Genomic DNA, 18,716 nt, shown 5'->3' with positions numbered 1-18,716 from the left:
TTTTTTTTTTTTTCAAGAAACCTATATAAAAATATTTGAAATATTAATAAAATATTTATAAAATAGAAATAATATATTTCTTTATCTTATAATTTTTAGAACACAACCTAGTAATTAGAAATTTATACTTTAATCAATGTTTTTATGTTACTTTTATACTTTATTTTAACGGTAGGATAAAATTTTTATTTTAACATAAACAAAAATTATTTTTGCAAATTATAAAATACTTTGTAATTTATTTTAAAAAAGAATAAACAAAATCAGTATAATTAAAAAATGTAAGTAAAACTTTATTGTCATTTTACCTTTTTTAATCTACATAAATTATTACATTTTTTAAAATTGATAATAAAATTAATGTAAGGTATATGATTAAGATAATTTAAATTTTCAATTAAGTATACATACTTAAGAAATAAAAATAATATAATGTGAAAAAATAAAGTGTTAAAAAAGTGTATATTTATAAAAAAAATGACATTAAAATTCAAGATTTAAAATATAGAAAAAAAAAAAATTTTACAATATGTATTGCTTTATTCTATAATTGTATCAATAAATGAAAAAAAATTAAAATTTAATATAAAAAGAATTAAAGAAATATATAAAAGATATATTATACATTTTTAAAAAATAAAAATATATATTTTAATATATATATTCCTCTCTATAAACAAATATTACAGATAAAAAGATAATAATGTAAAGCAACTAAATACAGATGTATTCTTTCTGTATAATATACTATTTAAAATTATATAAAAATAAAATGAATTTACTAAAAAATATTTTTAAAAATTTCAAATATATTCAAAAAAAATTACAAAATCTTTAATTTAGATATAAGGAAAAAAATTAACGTAGAAATTATTGAAAGAATTGATCAAAAAACTATCCATAAAAAAAATTGTTTTAAAATATACAAAAAAAAAAATTGAGTATTAATTGAAAATATATAATATTTTGAATTAATAGAATAAGGAAATGAAATATATTATTTAAAGAAAATTTATTCAGAAGAAATACTACAGAAAAAAAAAAAAAAAAAAGAAAAAAACCATATATCAAACTTTTGCATTTTCTTTCATAATTTAAGGATTGTAAAACATTTTCTTATTGTACATAACTATTTACATAACATTTCCATATTTATTTCTATACTATGTATAAATATATCAGTTATATGATTTTAAATTTCTACATATTTATGATTAAATTTTCATTAATTTTTTAACTTGATAATTATTCTTTTACCTATTCTTGTGATATTATAAATTTCCCTATTTTTATTTCTTCCTCTCTCTATAAACATGTATATATATATATATATATAATAAAATTTAATTCATATATTCTACATATTAATTCATTTCTTATCTCTTTCTTTTTTATCTTTATTTTATTTCTTTTTTTTTTTTTTTTTTTACTCCCCTATTTTTTATTCTCTTTGTTTTTATTATTTTCTTTACTTTTTTCCTTTTCTTTATTTACATTATTTTTATCTTTTTCTTTATTCTTTTCTTTCTTTTTATCCTTTTTATTTTTATCTTTATCTTTGTCTCTTTCTTTCCCTTTATTCTTTTTTTTTTTTTTATCAACATTTTTTTCTCCTTCATCCTCTTCTTTTTTTTTGTTTTCAATTACGCTTATATCATTTTCTTTTTTTTCATTATTATCATTTTGATCAAATGAAAAGCATATATTATCTTTAACATTTTCTGAAGAGCTATTTATAGACTTTTCTATATCATCGTAATCTTGAATAGTGACAATTTTATTTCTTGATTTATATGAACTTATAGAGCTAATGTATGTGTTACTATTAGCATCAACAATATCTGATGACACATTTAAATTTCTTATTTCCATTCTTTTATAATTTGCTTTAGCTCTATTTAGAAATTTTTCATAATAAGGATTGAATAATCTATTGAACTCTGAATCGTTAATTGATAATAATATAGTTTCTGTATCTAAAACAACATTAGCTGACCTTTTACTATTTTTTATTAGCGCTAATTCTCCAAAATAATCTGCCTTTTTTAAGGTAGATAATATAAGTTTATCCTTGTTACTGTTTGAATGCTTTTCTACTGTAGCCAAACCTTTACATATTATAAAATATTTATCATCATATGTATTTGCTTTTATTATAGTGTGATTAGGTTGATAAAATTCTACTTTCATTGCATAAGAGATATTTTCCAGTTCTTCTTCAGGGAGATACCTTAATATTGGTACATTTCTAAGTACTGGCATAATATGAAAGCAATTTTTTTTCCTTTCTTCTAACATCAATTTTAAATTTTCTTTGTAAGATAATCTATCTAATATCCACACAACAGCAATATCAGAACTTACTTTTACTTCATATCCTGATGGTGATTCACTAACAACTTCATCACAACCATATAATTCATTATTTTCAATTTCTCTTATCACTGATTCTATACCAAAAATATTAAAACTAATTATATTAGCTTTTCCTTCATATAAACATATTATAGGTGCCTCTTCATCATTCTGCTTTATTACAATGTCATTACATTTCATAGTATGTCTATTCATTAGTGTTGTAAAAAATTTTCTTTGTTCTAATGTCAAATATTTAAAATATATATTATTCTCTAGTAATTTGACTATATGTGAACATTCATTTGAATATAATTTATGGTGCCCTTTGTTAATTATAATTGGTTCTTCATATGTTATCTCAAAGTTAGTTTCCATTAAATTTGTATTCATTCTGGTAAGATCTTCATTTCCTTGAAAAAAATTAACAAATTGATTCAGAAGTGATTTTTTATCATTATAGGCTTTATATGATTCTTCAATCAATAATTCACCATTTAATATGCTAAGAACAATTTCAAGAGGAATTAACTCCTCATTCATTATGTTTATTTCATCCCATATGTTTTTTATATTAGCAATACTCAAACCAACTTTTTCACAAACTGTTTCAAAATTTGAATAGTTACATGAACAATCTTCAACATTTAAGAGAGCAACATTTTTAAATGCTAAAGTGCTGCTACCATAAATTTCTGTTAATCTTAAATTTAATTCATACTTATCTACCTCTTCATTTTTATAAATATTTTTATAAAAATCTATCAAGGTCAAAATATGCTTATCTCCACACAAATATTTGAATAATTTCTCTAAATTTTCTCTAGATTCAAATCTATCCTCTATATTTAAAGTGATAATGTAATCCAAAAAGTCGTTGTATTTTATGTATCCAATATTAAATTTATCTATACTTTCATAAAAATGAAAAATAGAATTGTATTCTGAATTTATAAAATCAATTAATTTTTCAATCAATTTTCCTATATCTAATTCAGATGAATTACAAGAACTAACCTTTTTTTTTAAAATACTTAAAGATTTTTTCGGAAGTACATCTGCGTATTTTTCAATATCCTTGTTTTCTATTTCCTTTTTCTTCTTAGTATCTTTATATATTATATTTTTATTTTTTTCTTCTACGTCTTCAGGATCTTTTTTCAGGCTACTTTCCTCACTATTTAACTTTTTTTTATCAAAATTATCTTTGTCTATATATTTTTCTTTATCGGAGTATGACTGAGTTGTAATATTATGATTAATTTGATTACTACTGCTATTTTCAGATATATCTTGATTGTTTTCTCTATTATAAATTGTTTCGCTTACTCCTTTTTTTTTCATATATGTTTCTTTAATTTTTTTTTCTTCTTTCAATTTTATTTTTTCTAATATTTTTAATTCCTTTAACTTAATTTCATTTATTTTTTTTTCTTTTTCTTCTTTTATTTTGTTCATTTCTTTATCATTATCTATGCTGCTTAAGCTACTTTCGCTAAAAATACTTTTTGAGTTACTAAATTCACTTGTTTTACTCGTAGCTAAAATATCGGAATTTTTATTTTTAGTTTTTTCTTTTTCATTTTTCAATTGTTCATTTATTTCTTTTTCAAAACTAAATTCATCACTACTAACATTTGAAATACTACTGAAAGAACTACCTGAATCTGGTATTTTTATAGATAATGAAGTACTACACTTATTAGAGTCATAACCATACATAGCTTTTAACCATGGAGGTAAAGAATAATTTCTGGTATACCTTTGTTCCGCTTCTTGTAATAAATCGTTAAATATAATATTAAAATTATTAATAAATGATTCTTTATCTATTGCTAATAAAAAGCAATTTGTATGTGCTTCACATTTAGCTGTCCTCAACTGCTCGTTTAAAATTGATAACTCTCCAAAATAATCGTATTTATATAAATATGCAGATTTTATTTTGTTCAGTTCATTTAACTTTTTCTGTTCTTTTTTTTCATCGTATAAATTATTATTTTCTGCATTTTCTTCTTTGTCTTCTAATTTTACAGAAACAATCCCTTTTCTAATAACATAAAAGAAATCAGGTGCATCATTATATTTAATAATTACTTGTCCTTTTTTAAAAAATTTAAAAGTAAAGTTTTTAGCAGCATTGTATAACGCATCGTCATCCAATTTATTAAGAATTTTTACTTTTTTTAAAAATTTTAATACGTTTAAAATATAATTCGTATCTTTTTCTTTTGTTTGTACTTCCTTATTTATGGTTTCAGATAATGCATCTATTTTAAAAACATCTTTTTTTTTGTTTAGAATATCACTATAAGGAGTTAGAAATTTTTTAAAGAGCGAAGCTTCAAGTGTATATAATTCAGTATATGTTGTTGTTATTGCAATAAAAGAGGATTTATTCTTATTTAAAATAAATTTATGACCAAAATATTCATTTTCTTTAAAAATAGATATTTCTTCATATATATTTTTATATTGATTAAATTCCTGTATGGATATTTCTCCTTTTTTAACAAAATAAAATTTTTCAAAATATTCTCCTTCTAACATTATGTGCTTTCCTTTGGGATGCTTTTCATATTTCAAGTTTCTTAAAAATTCTTCTTTATCCTCCATTTTATTCAATATTTTTTTCAGTACTTTTACCTTCATTAAATTCTTTTCCATTTCTTCAGTAAAATATTTTTGCTCAGTGTTAAAAATATTTAAAAGAATTTTATCTAAATCACTGTAAAATGATTGTAAATATTTTTTATTAATATAATCTAAATCTAAAGAAACATTATCAGCTGATAAGCTGTTTGACAAAATCTTACTATTTGCACTGTTGATGGAATATTGATTTCTACTTTTTAAAGAATTAACACAACTTTTATTATTTTCATCAATTAAATTGTTAAAACTTTTAGATAAACAACCATTTTTTGAATATATGGTATTAGTATCACTTGAATTTATTTCTTTTATTTGGCTTAAAGTTCTTGTACTAAGGCTATCATTATTCCTTCTACTAATATTTTTTTCATTTTTTTTAGGGTGCTCTGTGAATTCATTTTTTGATTCTTTCTCATTTTTATTATTTAATTTATTATTTGAGTTTCTTTCATAATTATATGCAGAATTTCTAATCATTTTTTCAACATCATCTTTATAATTAGAACGAAAATATTCTATGAATTCATTTACTATATCTTTATTCAATATAGATAAAAAGTACTCTTTAGAAATACAATAACAAATGGCAGTATCTGATTCTACAATTACATTACATGTTCTTAAAGTATTGAATATTAAAGCTATTTCTCCAAAAAAAGTATTTTGTGATATCGTGTTAATAGGTTTATCTGTATTATTAAAATAAATATTTAATGTGCCTTCCTTTACTATATAAAAACTTACAGGATCATCATGTTGTCTTATTATTACTCTCTTTTTTTCAAATTCATATCTTTTGATATTCATAGATAAACTATACTTTTTTTCGTAAGGAAAATTTTTTAAAATTGGTATATCATCAACAATTTTCATAAATTCTTGAGATACTAAAATTTTTTGTTTTACTAAATTGTTGAATTCGCTAGTATAAAAAGTATTATCAATTTCTATTATAGCAATATTAGTATGTGCTATGTAATTATAAATATTATCTTCACTTATTATATTAACGCTATTTATAAAGGTATTTGCATCTTTTTTGTGTCTTAATATTCCATTTATTAGAATTGTTATTTTATTATTGAGATAAGTTTCATCTGGTAATTTGTTGTTTCCTGTTTCTGACTGTTCCTTATTTTGACCTATCTTTTCATGTAATAATTCTAAATCATAATCTTTTTGATAGCACTTTTTATTCAATTTTTTTATGAATTCTTTTTTTTCATTTTTATCTAAATAATTAAATGGATGAACACCATTCAAAACTTGGGCAACTACCTCTATTTCATCAACAGTTAAATTATTTATAAAATTCTTTTCTCTGAAATTTTTAAAATGCTGAGAACATATTGTTCCCTTTAACCTATTCGTAAGTCTTCCATTACTTTCTGTATGTATTTCTTCGCTTTCCATAGAATTAATTTTTATATTTCTTATAATGTCTTCTGTTTCATTACCCTTTATGTTAATTTTTCCATTTAGAAAACCATTAAAAATTTTATAATCCAACATATCGCCTTCTAAAAATGGAACAAAATTATCCCATAGACTTTGACAGTGATCTATATGAATTCCTATATTATACATTAAACACATAAAAACACTTTTATTTATTTTATTTATTTTATTTATTTCTATATCTTCTTCCTTATAAGACGTTTTTCTTTCATAAAAGGTAATTTTTTCCGAATGCATATATCTATATTTATCTGTTGTATAAAAATGATCAGAGTCCAAATCACATTTACTTTGTGTATCATCACTATCAGAATTATTTTTTTCATTATTATAATTAACAATTTCTTTATTTATGAGTACTGCCTTCTTCAAAGAACCATATATTTCTATAATTCTTCTTTTAATTTTAGAAAATGGGCATTCATATCCTTCAAAATAAAAATATAAATCTTTTAATTCAATGACAAAATTAAAATCATCTAAACTAAAATGCTCCTTACATAATAATAAATTATAATTCACATAATTATAGCTAGAATCCGAAGTAATGTCCCCTTTATAATTTTTATTTTTGACTTTTGCATAAGGATCTATTATTTTATTTTTATTCTTTTCTTTCATATCATCCTTATCAGAATTATTTGCAATGTTCTTATCATAATCTTTAAAATTATTTACACTTTGTAAAATTTTATTTTTGTTGGTATAATATACATAAAAAATTATAGAATAATATAAACTTACTATATCATCTTGAGGAAAATTATATCTTTTTAGTTTTTCATCTTCATAAAAAAAATATACTAATTCATTCAAACTAATGAAGTTCTTATTTTTTTTAATTATAGCTTTAAAAAATTTATATAAATTATCAAAATTTTCATTAATATTTATATATATTAGATTCTTTTTATAAATGGAAATAAAATTATATTTATGATATTCCTCCTTAATATCTTCTTCTACTTTTAAGTAATTAAGTAAACTCTTTAAGTAAATATATCCTTTTTTTTTATTGCTATTATCAATGCAATTAAAATGAAATGTGCAAGATTCTTTAGATATTCCAAGAATATCACAAAAATTAACAAAAGAAACATTGAATATTTTATCGTAATTATTTATATCTTCATCATGAAGTAAGTTAATTAAATTAATAATACCACATTCTAATAACCTATTTTTAAATTCATTATAGTCTTCATTAGATATAAAATTAATTTTATGATATAGTATTTTTAATGAAAATGCATTGTCGTTATTACATATATAATCAATAACAAGTTTATATTCATTTTCGCTTAAATCCTTAGGATTTATTTTTTTTTCCTTCTCTTCTGTATTCATATTATACCTTGTATAATTATTTAAAACGTACTGCAACATATCACTAGAGTTAATCTGTACATTAATTAATCTGTTTTTGTATGTTTTGATTAAATCAATTTTACTAAAAGCAATCAAATTCATAAAAAAGGTGTATATATTTTTATCATGACTATAAAGTATTTCTCTAAATAATCCAATTTTTACATTAGAATATTTTTTAATATCAAAAAAGTCTTGCACAGAAGATTCATATTCTGATTCAGTATTGTCAATTAAGTCAAAATTTTCTTTTTTACCTAAATGTTTTTCTTTATTATTATTTTTTATATCAAAAGAATTATTATTTGTGAAACTTGAGTTTTCATTTTCTTTTACAATATTTTCTTTGTTTTTTTTATCATCATTATCATATTTAACTTTATCATTTTTTTCAATTACATTTATATTTGAACTATTTTTATTATTTTTAATTTCATCTTTAGAAGGTAATTTGTTTTTATTTTTATCGTTTTTATCATTTTTAATTTCATCTTTAGAAGGTAATTTGTTTTTATTTTTATCGTTTTTATTATTTTTAATTTCATCTTCAGCATCCAATTTATTTTTTTTTTTAACAGTTTTATTATTTTTAATTTCATCTTTAGAAGGTAATTCGTTTTTATTTTTATCGTTTTTATTCTTTTTAATTTCACTTTTAATATCTAATTTATTTTTATTTTTAACATTTATATCTTTTTTAGTTACATTTTTAAGGTCTAATTTGTTTTCACTTTTAATATTTTCTTTATTTTTGATATTATCTATAATATATGAATTATCTTTATGTGTAATATTTACTTTTTTTTTAATTTCTTCTGTAGTATTTAATTCACTTTCATTTTTTATTTCTTTTTTTCCTTTAATCTTGTCTACAATATCTAATTTATCATTATTTGTAATATTTTCTTTTTTAGTTTCATGCATATTATCTAAACCTTTTTTACATTGAATGTTTATATTATTATTATCTACACTATCTTCACTTTTTTTAATTTCTTCTTTCTTTTTCGTTGCTATTATTTTCTTTTCCATTGGTTCTATCTCAAATTCATTATTTTGTATATTATATTTTGTGCTACTTTGGCTTCCCTTTTCAATGAAATTGGAGATATTATTGCAGTTTTCTAAAGAATTTGTATTATTGTAATTTTTATTTGTTTTATATATTGATAATGATTTACTTAATTTTAAGTCTATTCGTTTTTTTTCATATTTACTTTTCTCTTTCTTCACCTTTTTATTTTTCACGAGATTTCTTATATTTTTTTTTAAAACCTCAAGAGAAGAATCGTGTCTTCTTGGATATTTTACATTGGAATCAAAATTTTCTGAATTCTCATGCACATTATAATTATCTTTTAAATTAATATTACTGTTTTCATTTTTGTTAGACAAGTTATATTCCTTATTGTATTTCTTCATTTTTCCAATATGATCCTTTTCAGAAATACTTTCGTATATTTTATTTTCATTCAATGATATATCATTTAAATTTTCATAACTTCTACTTTCATTTCTATTTTTCATTTTACTGTCTTTATGATTATTTTTTTCGTTTTCATCTTTAGAATTATTCTTATGACTTTGGTTATTATTATCTAAAATATAATCATGAAATTGAGATTCTTTTTTATTTACATATAGATTTTTTCCATTTTCATTTTCTTCTTTATTATATAGATTGTTACTACATTCTTTTAAAAATTTTCTCGATTCAATTATTTTTTGAAGTAATTTCATAGATTCATTATTTATTCCATTAGGAAGCATACTAAGATTATTATGCCGCTTATCAATATTTTCGTAATATGACGCATATTTGTTCACTATATTATTAAGGTCTTTATTATTTACATTTTTTTTTAATATTTTCTTATTTTGCATATAAAAGTCATACATGCGTTTATATTCCATATATTGATAAATAATTCTATTATTAATATAATAATTGTAATTATTTTTTTCATTTGAACAATGGCTGTCTAAAGATAAAATATTTTCTCTATTTTTCAGATATTCATTTAATAATCTTCTATTGTTCATATAATTTCTCTCTAAATGATAATTTACAGCACTAAATTTATTTATTTTGTTATTTTTTTCATTAGCTTCTGTTTTTAAAATTGCATCCAATTGTTTTTTTCTTTTAATTATTAACTCTTTTATTCTGTAGTAATACGCTTCATTTTTCATGTAATCATCTAATTCTTCCAACAAGCTATCCTCTTTATGTTGTTTTAAATTGCTTTCCTTTTTTCTTTCCTAATTAAAAAAAAAAGAAAATGAATTATATATTATAAATAAAAGTATTATGATTTCTAATTTATTACAATAAAATTTTTTTTTTTTGTTCTATAGCATATGAATATTTTTTTCTATAAAGAACACATTATTCTCAAAAAACAATTATAGAAATATGAAAATTATCTTATAAAATAAAAAAAAAAAAAAAAAAAAAAACATATATTTATAGACTTATAGATTAGGATAAAAAAAAAGTAATTTGATAACTTGTGTTTTTATTTATCACAAAATAGTATTTTATGCATAATACTTTATCATAATACTAATTTTCTTATTTTCTTTTTATTAATTATAACAACATAATTATATATATACATATTCTTAACAAAAATAAAATAAAATACACAATACTTATGATTTTTTAAATAATTACATTATTTTTAACATTCCTAAGTTATTTGTTTATAAAATTGCTTGGTTGATTCAAAATTAAAAATAAAATGAACAAATCTAATAATTTACAACATAAAGAGAAAAAAAAAAAAAAAAAAAATCAGAAGGGTTAATAAGTTTAATATTTTAAAAATCTCTAAGAAGAAAAATATTTATTTTATTATATTGTAAATTAAAAATACAAAATTTTAGTTTAATTCATTAACAACTAAATAAAATACAAATTTATATTTTATTAATTAATGCTTTATAATTACATAGGTCAATAAATTATATATACACATTAATAAAAAATACAATTAAAATTTTAAATAAAAAAAAAATAAAAATACGTCAATTAATGAAGTAGACTTTAATGAAACAGTTATAATTTAATTATACCATAAAAATTAAGGATAACTTTAAACAAAAACTATAGCTATTAAATATGAAATTAATTACTAATACTATTCGTACATAAAAATATTAAATGGAAAAAAAAAAAAAAATAAAACAAAATAATTTAAATTTTCGTAGTAATATATTTCATTGTTTTTAAATATATATATATATAAGTGAATTAAATATTATATTAAAACACTAAATTTAAAACATTAAATTCAAAATATATTACATAGGTTAAACATAAAAAATGAGAAATGAAATAACATATTGTATAATTTATATGAATAAAGTCAAGAGAGGATATATAAATATATATTGCATATTAAAATTTTCGATATTCAGAAATGTGTAAAGTTTTACATAATATGCAATTATATGTAATATTTATATAATAAATTATTTAAAAAGAACAAATATGAAATATATGTATTTATATAAAGAAATAGAAAAACAAATAATTATATTAACAATCATGATGTAAAATCTGTTTTATTTTTATTTTATTTTATTTTTTTTTTTTATTTATTGAAGCATACTTTTAGATCATTAAGTTCCTCTTCTAACTCTTTAATTCTTTTCCATGCATATGTTAATCTTTTCTGGTTATAATCAATTTTGTTTCCTGTCATTTTAAACATACCAGAAAATCTTGAGTCATTCATTTTAGATAATTCATTATTAAGATTCCATATATTTTTTGTTTTGTTACTTGCAAAACCATTATTTTTAGTTTTAGTATCATAAAAATTAAAATAGAATGTGTTTTCATTAATATTTTGGTAATTATTAGTATTACAAATTTCCGTAGAATTATTATAACTAATATTTTTATTACCATCTAATTTATATAATTCTGTTAAATCTTTTTTTAGTTTATCATTTACACTGTGAATATATTCCCTATATATTTGATTTTCCTTTTTTTCATTTGATAACTTTTCTTTTAAATAGATATTTTTTTTTTCCATTGAGCATAAGCCAAGATATAGCATATGTTTATTGTTGTTTTTAAATAATTTAAAGTTGTTTTTTATTGATTCATCAAAACTTATATTTTTTGAATCATAGAAAAAATTAAATTTTTCTACTAAAAAAGGATCATTTAAAATAAAAGTTTCAATTTCTAAAACTTTTTCTTTTAAAAATAAATTTTGCATTATCAATTCTTCTTTTTCTATTTTTAAATTCTCTACTTTTTTTTGAAATATCACTGATTCATCATATTTGATACTTCTGTTAAGGATATTCAATATATCTTCCAAAAAATTTGCACATTTACAAATTCTTTCAAATTTTTTTTCAAAAGAAAATAAATTCATATTCAAATAATTTAAATTATCATCTTCAGTACTGTTTTCACCTTCGTAAAATTTGGACATGTTAAGTGATTTATCTGAATTATCATTTTTCAATGTAATACTTTTATTTTTGAAATTATCATTTAAAATGTAATTATGTCTATCTAATAATGAGTTATTCAAATGAACGTTGTCTCTTGCTAAGGAAATATGTTCCCTCAATATTTTTTGAAATTTATATTTAATAAACTCATTTTCATTATTCAATTCATTTATTTTGTCCATATATATTTTATGCATCCCTTTTTTATTATTAGTGACTTTTAATATATTTTTTTCATTATTTTCTTTAATTAACGTTTCATTTTTTTTTTTCAAAAAAAAGTTTTCTTGTTTAATAAAATTATTAATATTTATTAATCTTAATATATATTTTTTTAAGGACATGTAAATTAATGATATATTATCTACATTGTTTTCTTCTTTTCCTTTTGTATTATAATTATTTTTATCCAAGCATTCCTTCAAGTAATCATGGATATTTTCTAATGCTTGTGATTCTAAATCATCCATATCTTTTAATTATCATTGTCTAGCAATATTTTTTTAATTTTTTTATTTTTCTATAATTTTCATAAATATTTATATAGTGAATATTATATATTTTTATAATTTTCTAATTGTTCTATCTAAAATGTGTTTTTTCTAAGATCACCACAAATATTTTTTTTTCAAATAAACAACACCTTTAAGAGTATGATAATATACATTTATTTGTACTTTTTTTTTTTCTTTTTTCTTTTTTTTTTTTTTTAAATATTACTTTATTTTTTATTAAATTTGCAATAATTTTTCATATCAAAAGAATTTTTTTTTAACTTAATTTTATTTTTACGTATGTAGAATACAACATTATGTAAAAGAACCAAAATGAATTTTTTTTTTTTTTGAAGTGTACAGAATCAATATAATTTCTTTAAATAATTCAAATAACTTTATTTTTTACAAAATTAAACTAATATTTTCAATAATTTTAAGAATGATCATTGTATATTTAATTTAGTTTTTTTAAATTAAAAAAAAAAAATTGGGGTAAATTAAATTAATTCAAATAATATGTATACGATAAATATACAAACTTATTAATTTTCATTCAATTCAAATAATAAACTTCTATTTTATATTTATATTATTTATTATTATTTTGCATGTCTATAAAAAATTGTCCTAATTTTTAATACTAAATCATCTAACTACATTTGTAACACACACACACATATATACACACACACAGAATTAGCAAATCAGTTTAAAAAAAGTATACAAATTAATTAAAAATATATATTATAAATAATTTTCATTAAAAAAACATTTTTTTTTATAAAATTATTGAAAACTTTATTATACATTTTCAGATGTATATGTTACTTAAATTTTTATGGAAGTTTCCACAAAATAAAATTTACATAGGAGTTAAAAATTATGTTATTAAATTTTTCATTTAATAAAAATATTAAAAAAAAATGTTTAGTGAATAATTAAAAAAAAAAATCTTTATCCAATAAAGGTATGATAAAATAAATTTAAATAAAAGAAAATACAAAAAAGAAAAACAGTAAAAAAAAACTGTAAAAAAAAATAGTAAAAAAAATAAACATATATTACAAATAAAAACATAAAAAAAGTTTGACAAAAATAAGCAGTGAAAATTCAAAAAAAAAAAAAAAAAATTTATACCTCCTGACAAAAATATTATATGTACAATTTTTTTTTATATAAAATATAGCAAAATATTGTTTCTACAAAATATTAACATTTTTCATTTTTTATTATCAAGATTAATAAACATTTATAAAAAAATAACATAAAAAAAATGTGTTTAATATTCAGAATTAACTTCATTTATTTTATTTTATTTTATTTTTTTTACATAAAACTAAAAACTTAAATTTCAAAAAAATAACGAAATAAAAGTAAAAAAGCAAACATAAAATTTAATAAAATTTATATTTTTGACAACTGTTAAAATAAAAGGATAAACCTCCTTATTTTTAAAAAAAAAAAAATCAAACAAAGTATATTGGTTCATTTAAATATATAATAGGAAATTAACAAAAATTATAAAAGAAACTACACTTTTGGATCCTTTATATACCTAAAATAATGGTGTAAAATAATATATAAAAAATAATATATATATTTATTGTATAGATGATGAAATAATATATACAAAAAATAAAATAAATTAATTATTCATGTATATATTGCTTATGAATTCCTACTTAAAATATAATTTAGGAACATTTAAAAATATTTTTAAATATCAAAAATATATTACAAAACTACTAACCCTGAATCGTCTGTGTCAAAGCTTAATTCTATAAATAAATAAACATAAAAATAATTATAAAATGATAATGCTCATTGGGGGAATTTTAAATTATTTTATTTAAAAATACTGTTTTTAAAGGTATATTGAGGTTCTTCATTATAAATTTCAAATATACTTGGATCAATTAATTTTAAATTTTCAACTAGATTAAAATAGTCATCTTTCGACTAAATATAAATAAGAAAAATTATATATGTTGTATTATCTAATATTATTATAATAAAAAATTTTAAATCTTACAATGAATAATAAGAGAATATAATATCTATGGATATATAATTATATATATATTTAAGTATAAAGAATATAAATATTTTGTAATTTTTTTTAATCTATTATTTAATTTAATGTGCATATAATTAATGTTTTCATTTTTAAGTTATATATATAAATATATATATATATATATATTGATTCTTACATCCACAACAAATATGAGAGAAACTGATGAATTTAAATATTCCCATGGCAAAAATTTTATTTTATGAGTAAAAAATTCTGATGTAAAATTTTTATTTATACTTTTAAAAGCATTTTGACATTTTATATGAGGATCGAGATAAAAAAGGCCGTTTTCGTTTGCTGAATAAAAATAATGAGCACTAGTATGAATATTACCGCTGCTAATTCCTTGAAATTGTTTTAAAAGAAAACATGATAATATAGATTTCTTATATTTTGAAACATTTATAGAATCGACGCCTAATTTAAGGCAAATCCATATTATTATGGATATTTTCTGTTTTATTTGAAAAAATTTTAAAACTTTACTGTTATATATTACACCTGTTTCAAATGCTACAGAAAAAAATGCTTGTCTATTTTTTTTTCTCATGAATATTAATTTTGCAAGCTTTTCATTAGAATTTTCAAAATTCGAATTTTTTTTTTTAAAGGAATTATTTTTATTTACTAAATCATTTTCTAATATATTTTTTTTATGATTTACAGTTTTTTTTTTTCTTTTTTTCACAAAACGAACTTTTTTTTTATTAATTAAATTTGATATAATCACCGCGCTACTTGTAGGCCCCATCCATTCATGAACAAAATGCTCCATTTCGCTTTCATCAATTTTTTTGTACTTCATTATTTCATAAATAATATTTTGTATGGAATATTTAGCTGTTTCTATATCTCTAAATTGTAACAATATAGGATATATTAATGAGTTATTTAAATGAATGTTTTTAATATTGTCATCAGTGCTATTTAAAAAGTTTTCATAAGACTTAAAATGATGGTAAACATAATTTTTCATTCTATCATTTTTTTTATACATATAAATATCTTTAGATATATTTTTTTTCACTTTATTTTCATATATTTCCGCTTTTTTTTTATCTATTAAAAAATTAACACTTTTATTTGATATATAATTTAATTGCTCAGATAAATTTTTATTATTTCTATTTATTAAAGATTTGTTTTCATTATTATCAAATATATTTGATCGTATTTTTCTTACCACAAAACCTGATTCCTTCATTTCCTTCTCGTATAATTTATCACATTTTAATTTTTTATTAAAATTTATTTTTTTCTTTTCTGTCATATTACTTTCTTTCAATTTTTTAACAAAAGAGAAAGTAGTTTGTATGTTTTCTTTCTGAATAATTATACTGTTATTTTTATTTACATTTTTACTGCTATGAAAATTTTTCAGAAAATTCTTATAAAGTAAATAATCATTAGAATTATGAAACAAAACATATTTCCTTGATATTTTGTAGCTTATTAATATATTTGCTAAAACCATTTGAACTACTCTTAACATACACCCCCATCCATTGTCACTTATGTGAATATATTTTAAGTTATCATAATATTTTGTCCACCTTTTTTTTTTTTTTTTTATAATTTTCGTATATTTTTTTTTTTTAACTTTAAAGTTTTCAGAACATTTTTTTTCCTCATTAAAATGCATACTTTTTAATTTATTATTTTTCTTTTCTTTATTTACTTCATAATTGCTGTAGTCTTGAGATGTTCTATTATTTTCATTTTGTTTATTATTTTTATTTACATTATTTATGAGATCATTGTTTATTTTATAGTTTTTGGATTTAGAGGAACTATTGTTATTACTGCTACCACTAATACTAGTGTTGTTACTGTTAGCATCTTTTATTTTTTTATCATCATAACAATATAAAAATTCAATATTTTTTTTATTCTCTTCATTTTCATCAAAATCACTTTCAAAATTATCTACAAATAAAATGCTATTACTGCTATCATTTGTGCTAAATACAGATATGTTTTCATTGACTTCATTTCCTAAAATGTTATTATGTATATTGTTATCATAGTAAAAATAGCTACTCATGTTGTTATCACTATAATTATCTTTATCAAACAAGTTATTAGTGTTATATTTTGATGTTCTTTCGAAATTTATATAAAAACATTCTTTATCATCAAAATAAATTTTTTTTAAAAAATGTTCTGGTATATCTGTAAAATTTATTGTAATTTCCTTATAATATTTTTTTTTTTTTTTTTTTTTTCTACATTTACCCTTTACTTTTTCAAATTCTTTAATATTTTTATATATTCCGCAAATGTCATTAATATCATTTTTATTAATGTCTTTGTAATTATTACTGTTATTATTAAGACTATTATTATTATCATTAAAACAATTGTTACCATTATTAATTTTTAAAAGGATGTTTGATCTGTAAGTGAACAATATTTTTGATTTACTTAAAATTAGAAAAATTTTAAATAATTCTGAATCTTTAAGGTTTAACTGCATTCCACATATATAAACATTATTTGATATATTGCGTAAATGTAAAGGTAGATAATTTAAAAAAGATACAGTAACTAACATTTTAAAATATTTCTTAATAGACAAATTATATTTAATATGATTTATATAGTTTATTAGTTTATACTTAGATTTATTGGGATGAGAATATATTTTTTCATCTTCATTATTTTTTATACTATATTTTTTTTTTAAGTTGTCATTTACTTTAGTATAATTAAATATATTTTCTTCTGTTTTTATTGTTTCATTACTAATTTTAAATGTTCTCAAAATATCTTCAAGAAAATTTTTATATGTTACATTTTCATCTTTATTAAATGAGTTTTTTGTGTCCATTTTCTAATTTTCCTTATAAATAAAACTATACCTTAAAAAATAATGTTACAAAAAATTGTTTCATATTATTACAAATGAACATCTTAATAAGAAAATTTTTCTAATTATATATTTAAATTACAAAAGAGTGAATTAAAAAAATTATTCATTTTATTAAGTTGAAAAGAGAAGTTACTAAATTTTAAATAAGTTTTAATAAATTAATATAAAAATTTAAAAAAATAAATCGTAACCTAATCAATACGCATTTTTATTAAATTTCATATTAATATTTGTTCATAATTTTATTATATATACCTTTCATTATTAAAGATTTTATGTTATAAAAAAAATTTTTTTTTTTTTTTTTTGTTAATATTTTAAGCTTAAGAACTTTTTTTCTTAAATTTAACGAAAATTATTTATTAAAATATTATGGGTATATATAAAAAGGATAAGTAATTTAAGCCTAAAATAATATGCACTTATTCACATAGAAATAATATTATTTTAAATGAATATTCATATTTATATTTACAACAAAGTTCTTATATTCAAATATTTAAAAATTTTTTTTTTTTTTTTTTAAATAATCGGTCATTCGAAAGAATAATAAATATAGTTTTAAAAAAATTATTTATAATGAACTTAATACAAAATAAAAGATAATTTTTTTATGCTAAAATGAAGAAATACTTCCTCTATAAGGATAGCTTAAAATTTTAAATAGTAATAATTTTGTACTATATTTCCAAGATTATAATATTTTGTCTATATATTTAAATGCCTTTTAATCTATTCAAAAAAATAAAAATTTTTATCATTTGGGTTTATATCTTTATAAAAGAATTAATATATTTTATATTTAACTTTGTTTAAATAATGCTTCAATAATGATCAATTTATTTTTTATAATATTAAAATCAAAATTTTTTTTAAATATATATTTTTTGTAAAAATTATTAAGAAAATATTATGAATAGAGATTGAACTTTCAAAGAAAACAAAAAAAAAA

General features: G+C 18.6%; 2 protein-coding genes across 2 annotated transcripts; both read right to left on the bottom strand.

The window, feature by feature from the left end:
- Positions 1-1,434: 1,434 nt before the first annotated feature.
- On the bottom strand, positions 1,435-12,788 carry EPAC (cyclic nucleotide-binding protein, putative; the record flags this gene model as incomplete). The annotated part of the gene is made up of 2 exons (XM_028671894.1): positions 1,435-10,098; positions 11,454-12,788. 2 exons carry the CDS (start codon positions 12,786-12,788, stop codon positions 1,435-1,437), a joined length of 9,999 nt encoding a protein of 3,332 aa, XP_028528501.1.
- A 1,761-nt stretch (positions 12,789-14,549) lies between these two features.
- Positions 14,550-17,722, bottom strand: ATG4 (cysteine protease ATG4, putative; the record flags this gene model as incomplete). Its single annotated transcript, XM_028671893.1, has 3 exons — positions 14,550-14,593; positions 14,675-14,774; positions 15,029-17,722. 3 exons carry the CDS (start codon positions 17,720-17,722, stop codon positions 14,550-14,552), a joined length of 2,838 nt encoding a protein of 945 aa, XP_028528500.1.
- Positions 17,723-18,716: the final 994 nt, after the last annotated feature.

The sequence above is a fragment of the Plasmodium gallinaceum genome, assembly GCF_900005855.1.
Source record: "Plasmodium gallinaceum strain 8A genome assembly, contig: PGAL8A_v1_87, whole genome shotgun sequence".
In the NCBI taxonomy this organism is placed as follows: domain Eukaryota; phylum Apicomplexa; class Aconoidasida; order Haemosporida; family Plasmodiidae; genus Plasmodium; species Plasmodium gallinaceum.
Note: the sequence above shows the minus strand (reverse complement) of the source record. Positions and strands in the feature narration are given on the sequence as shown.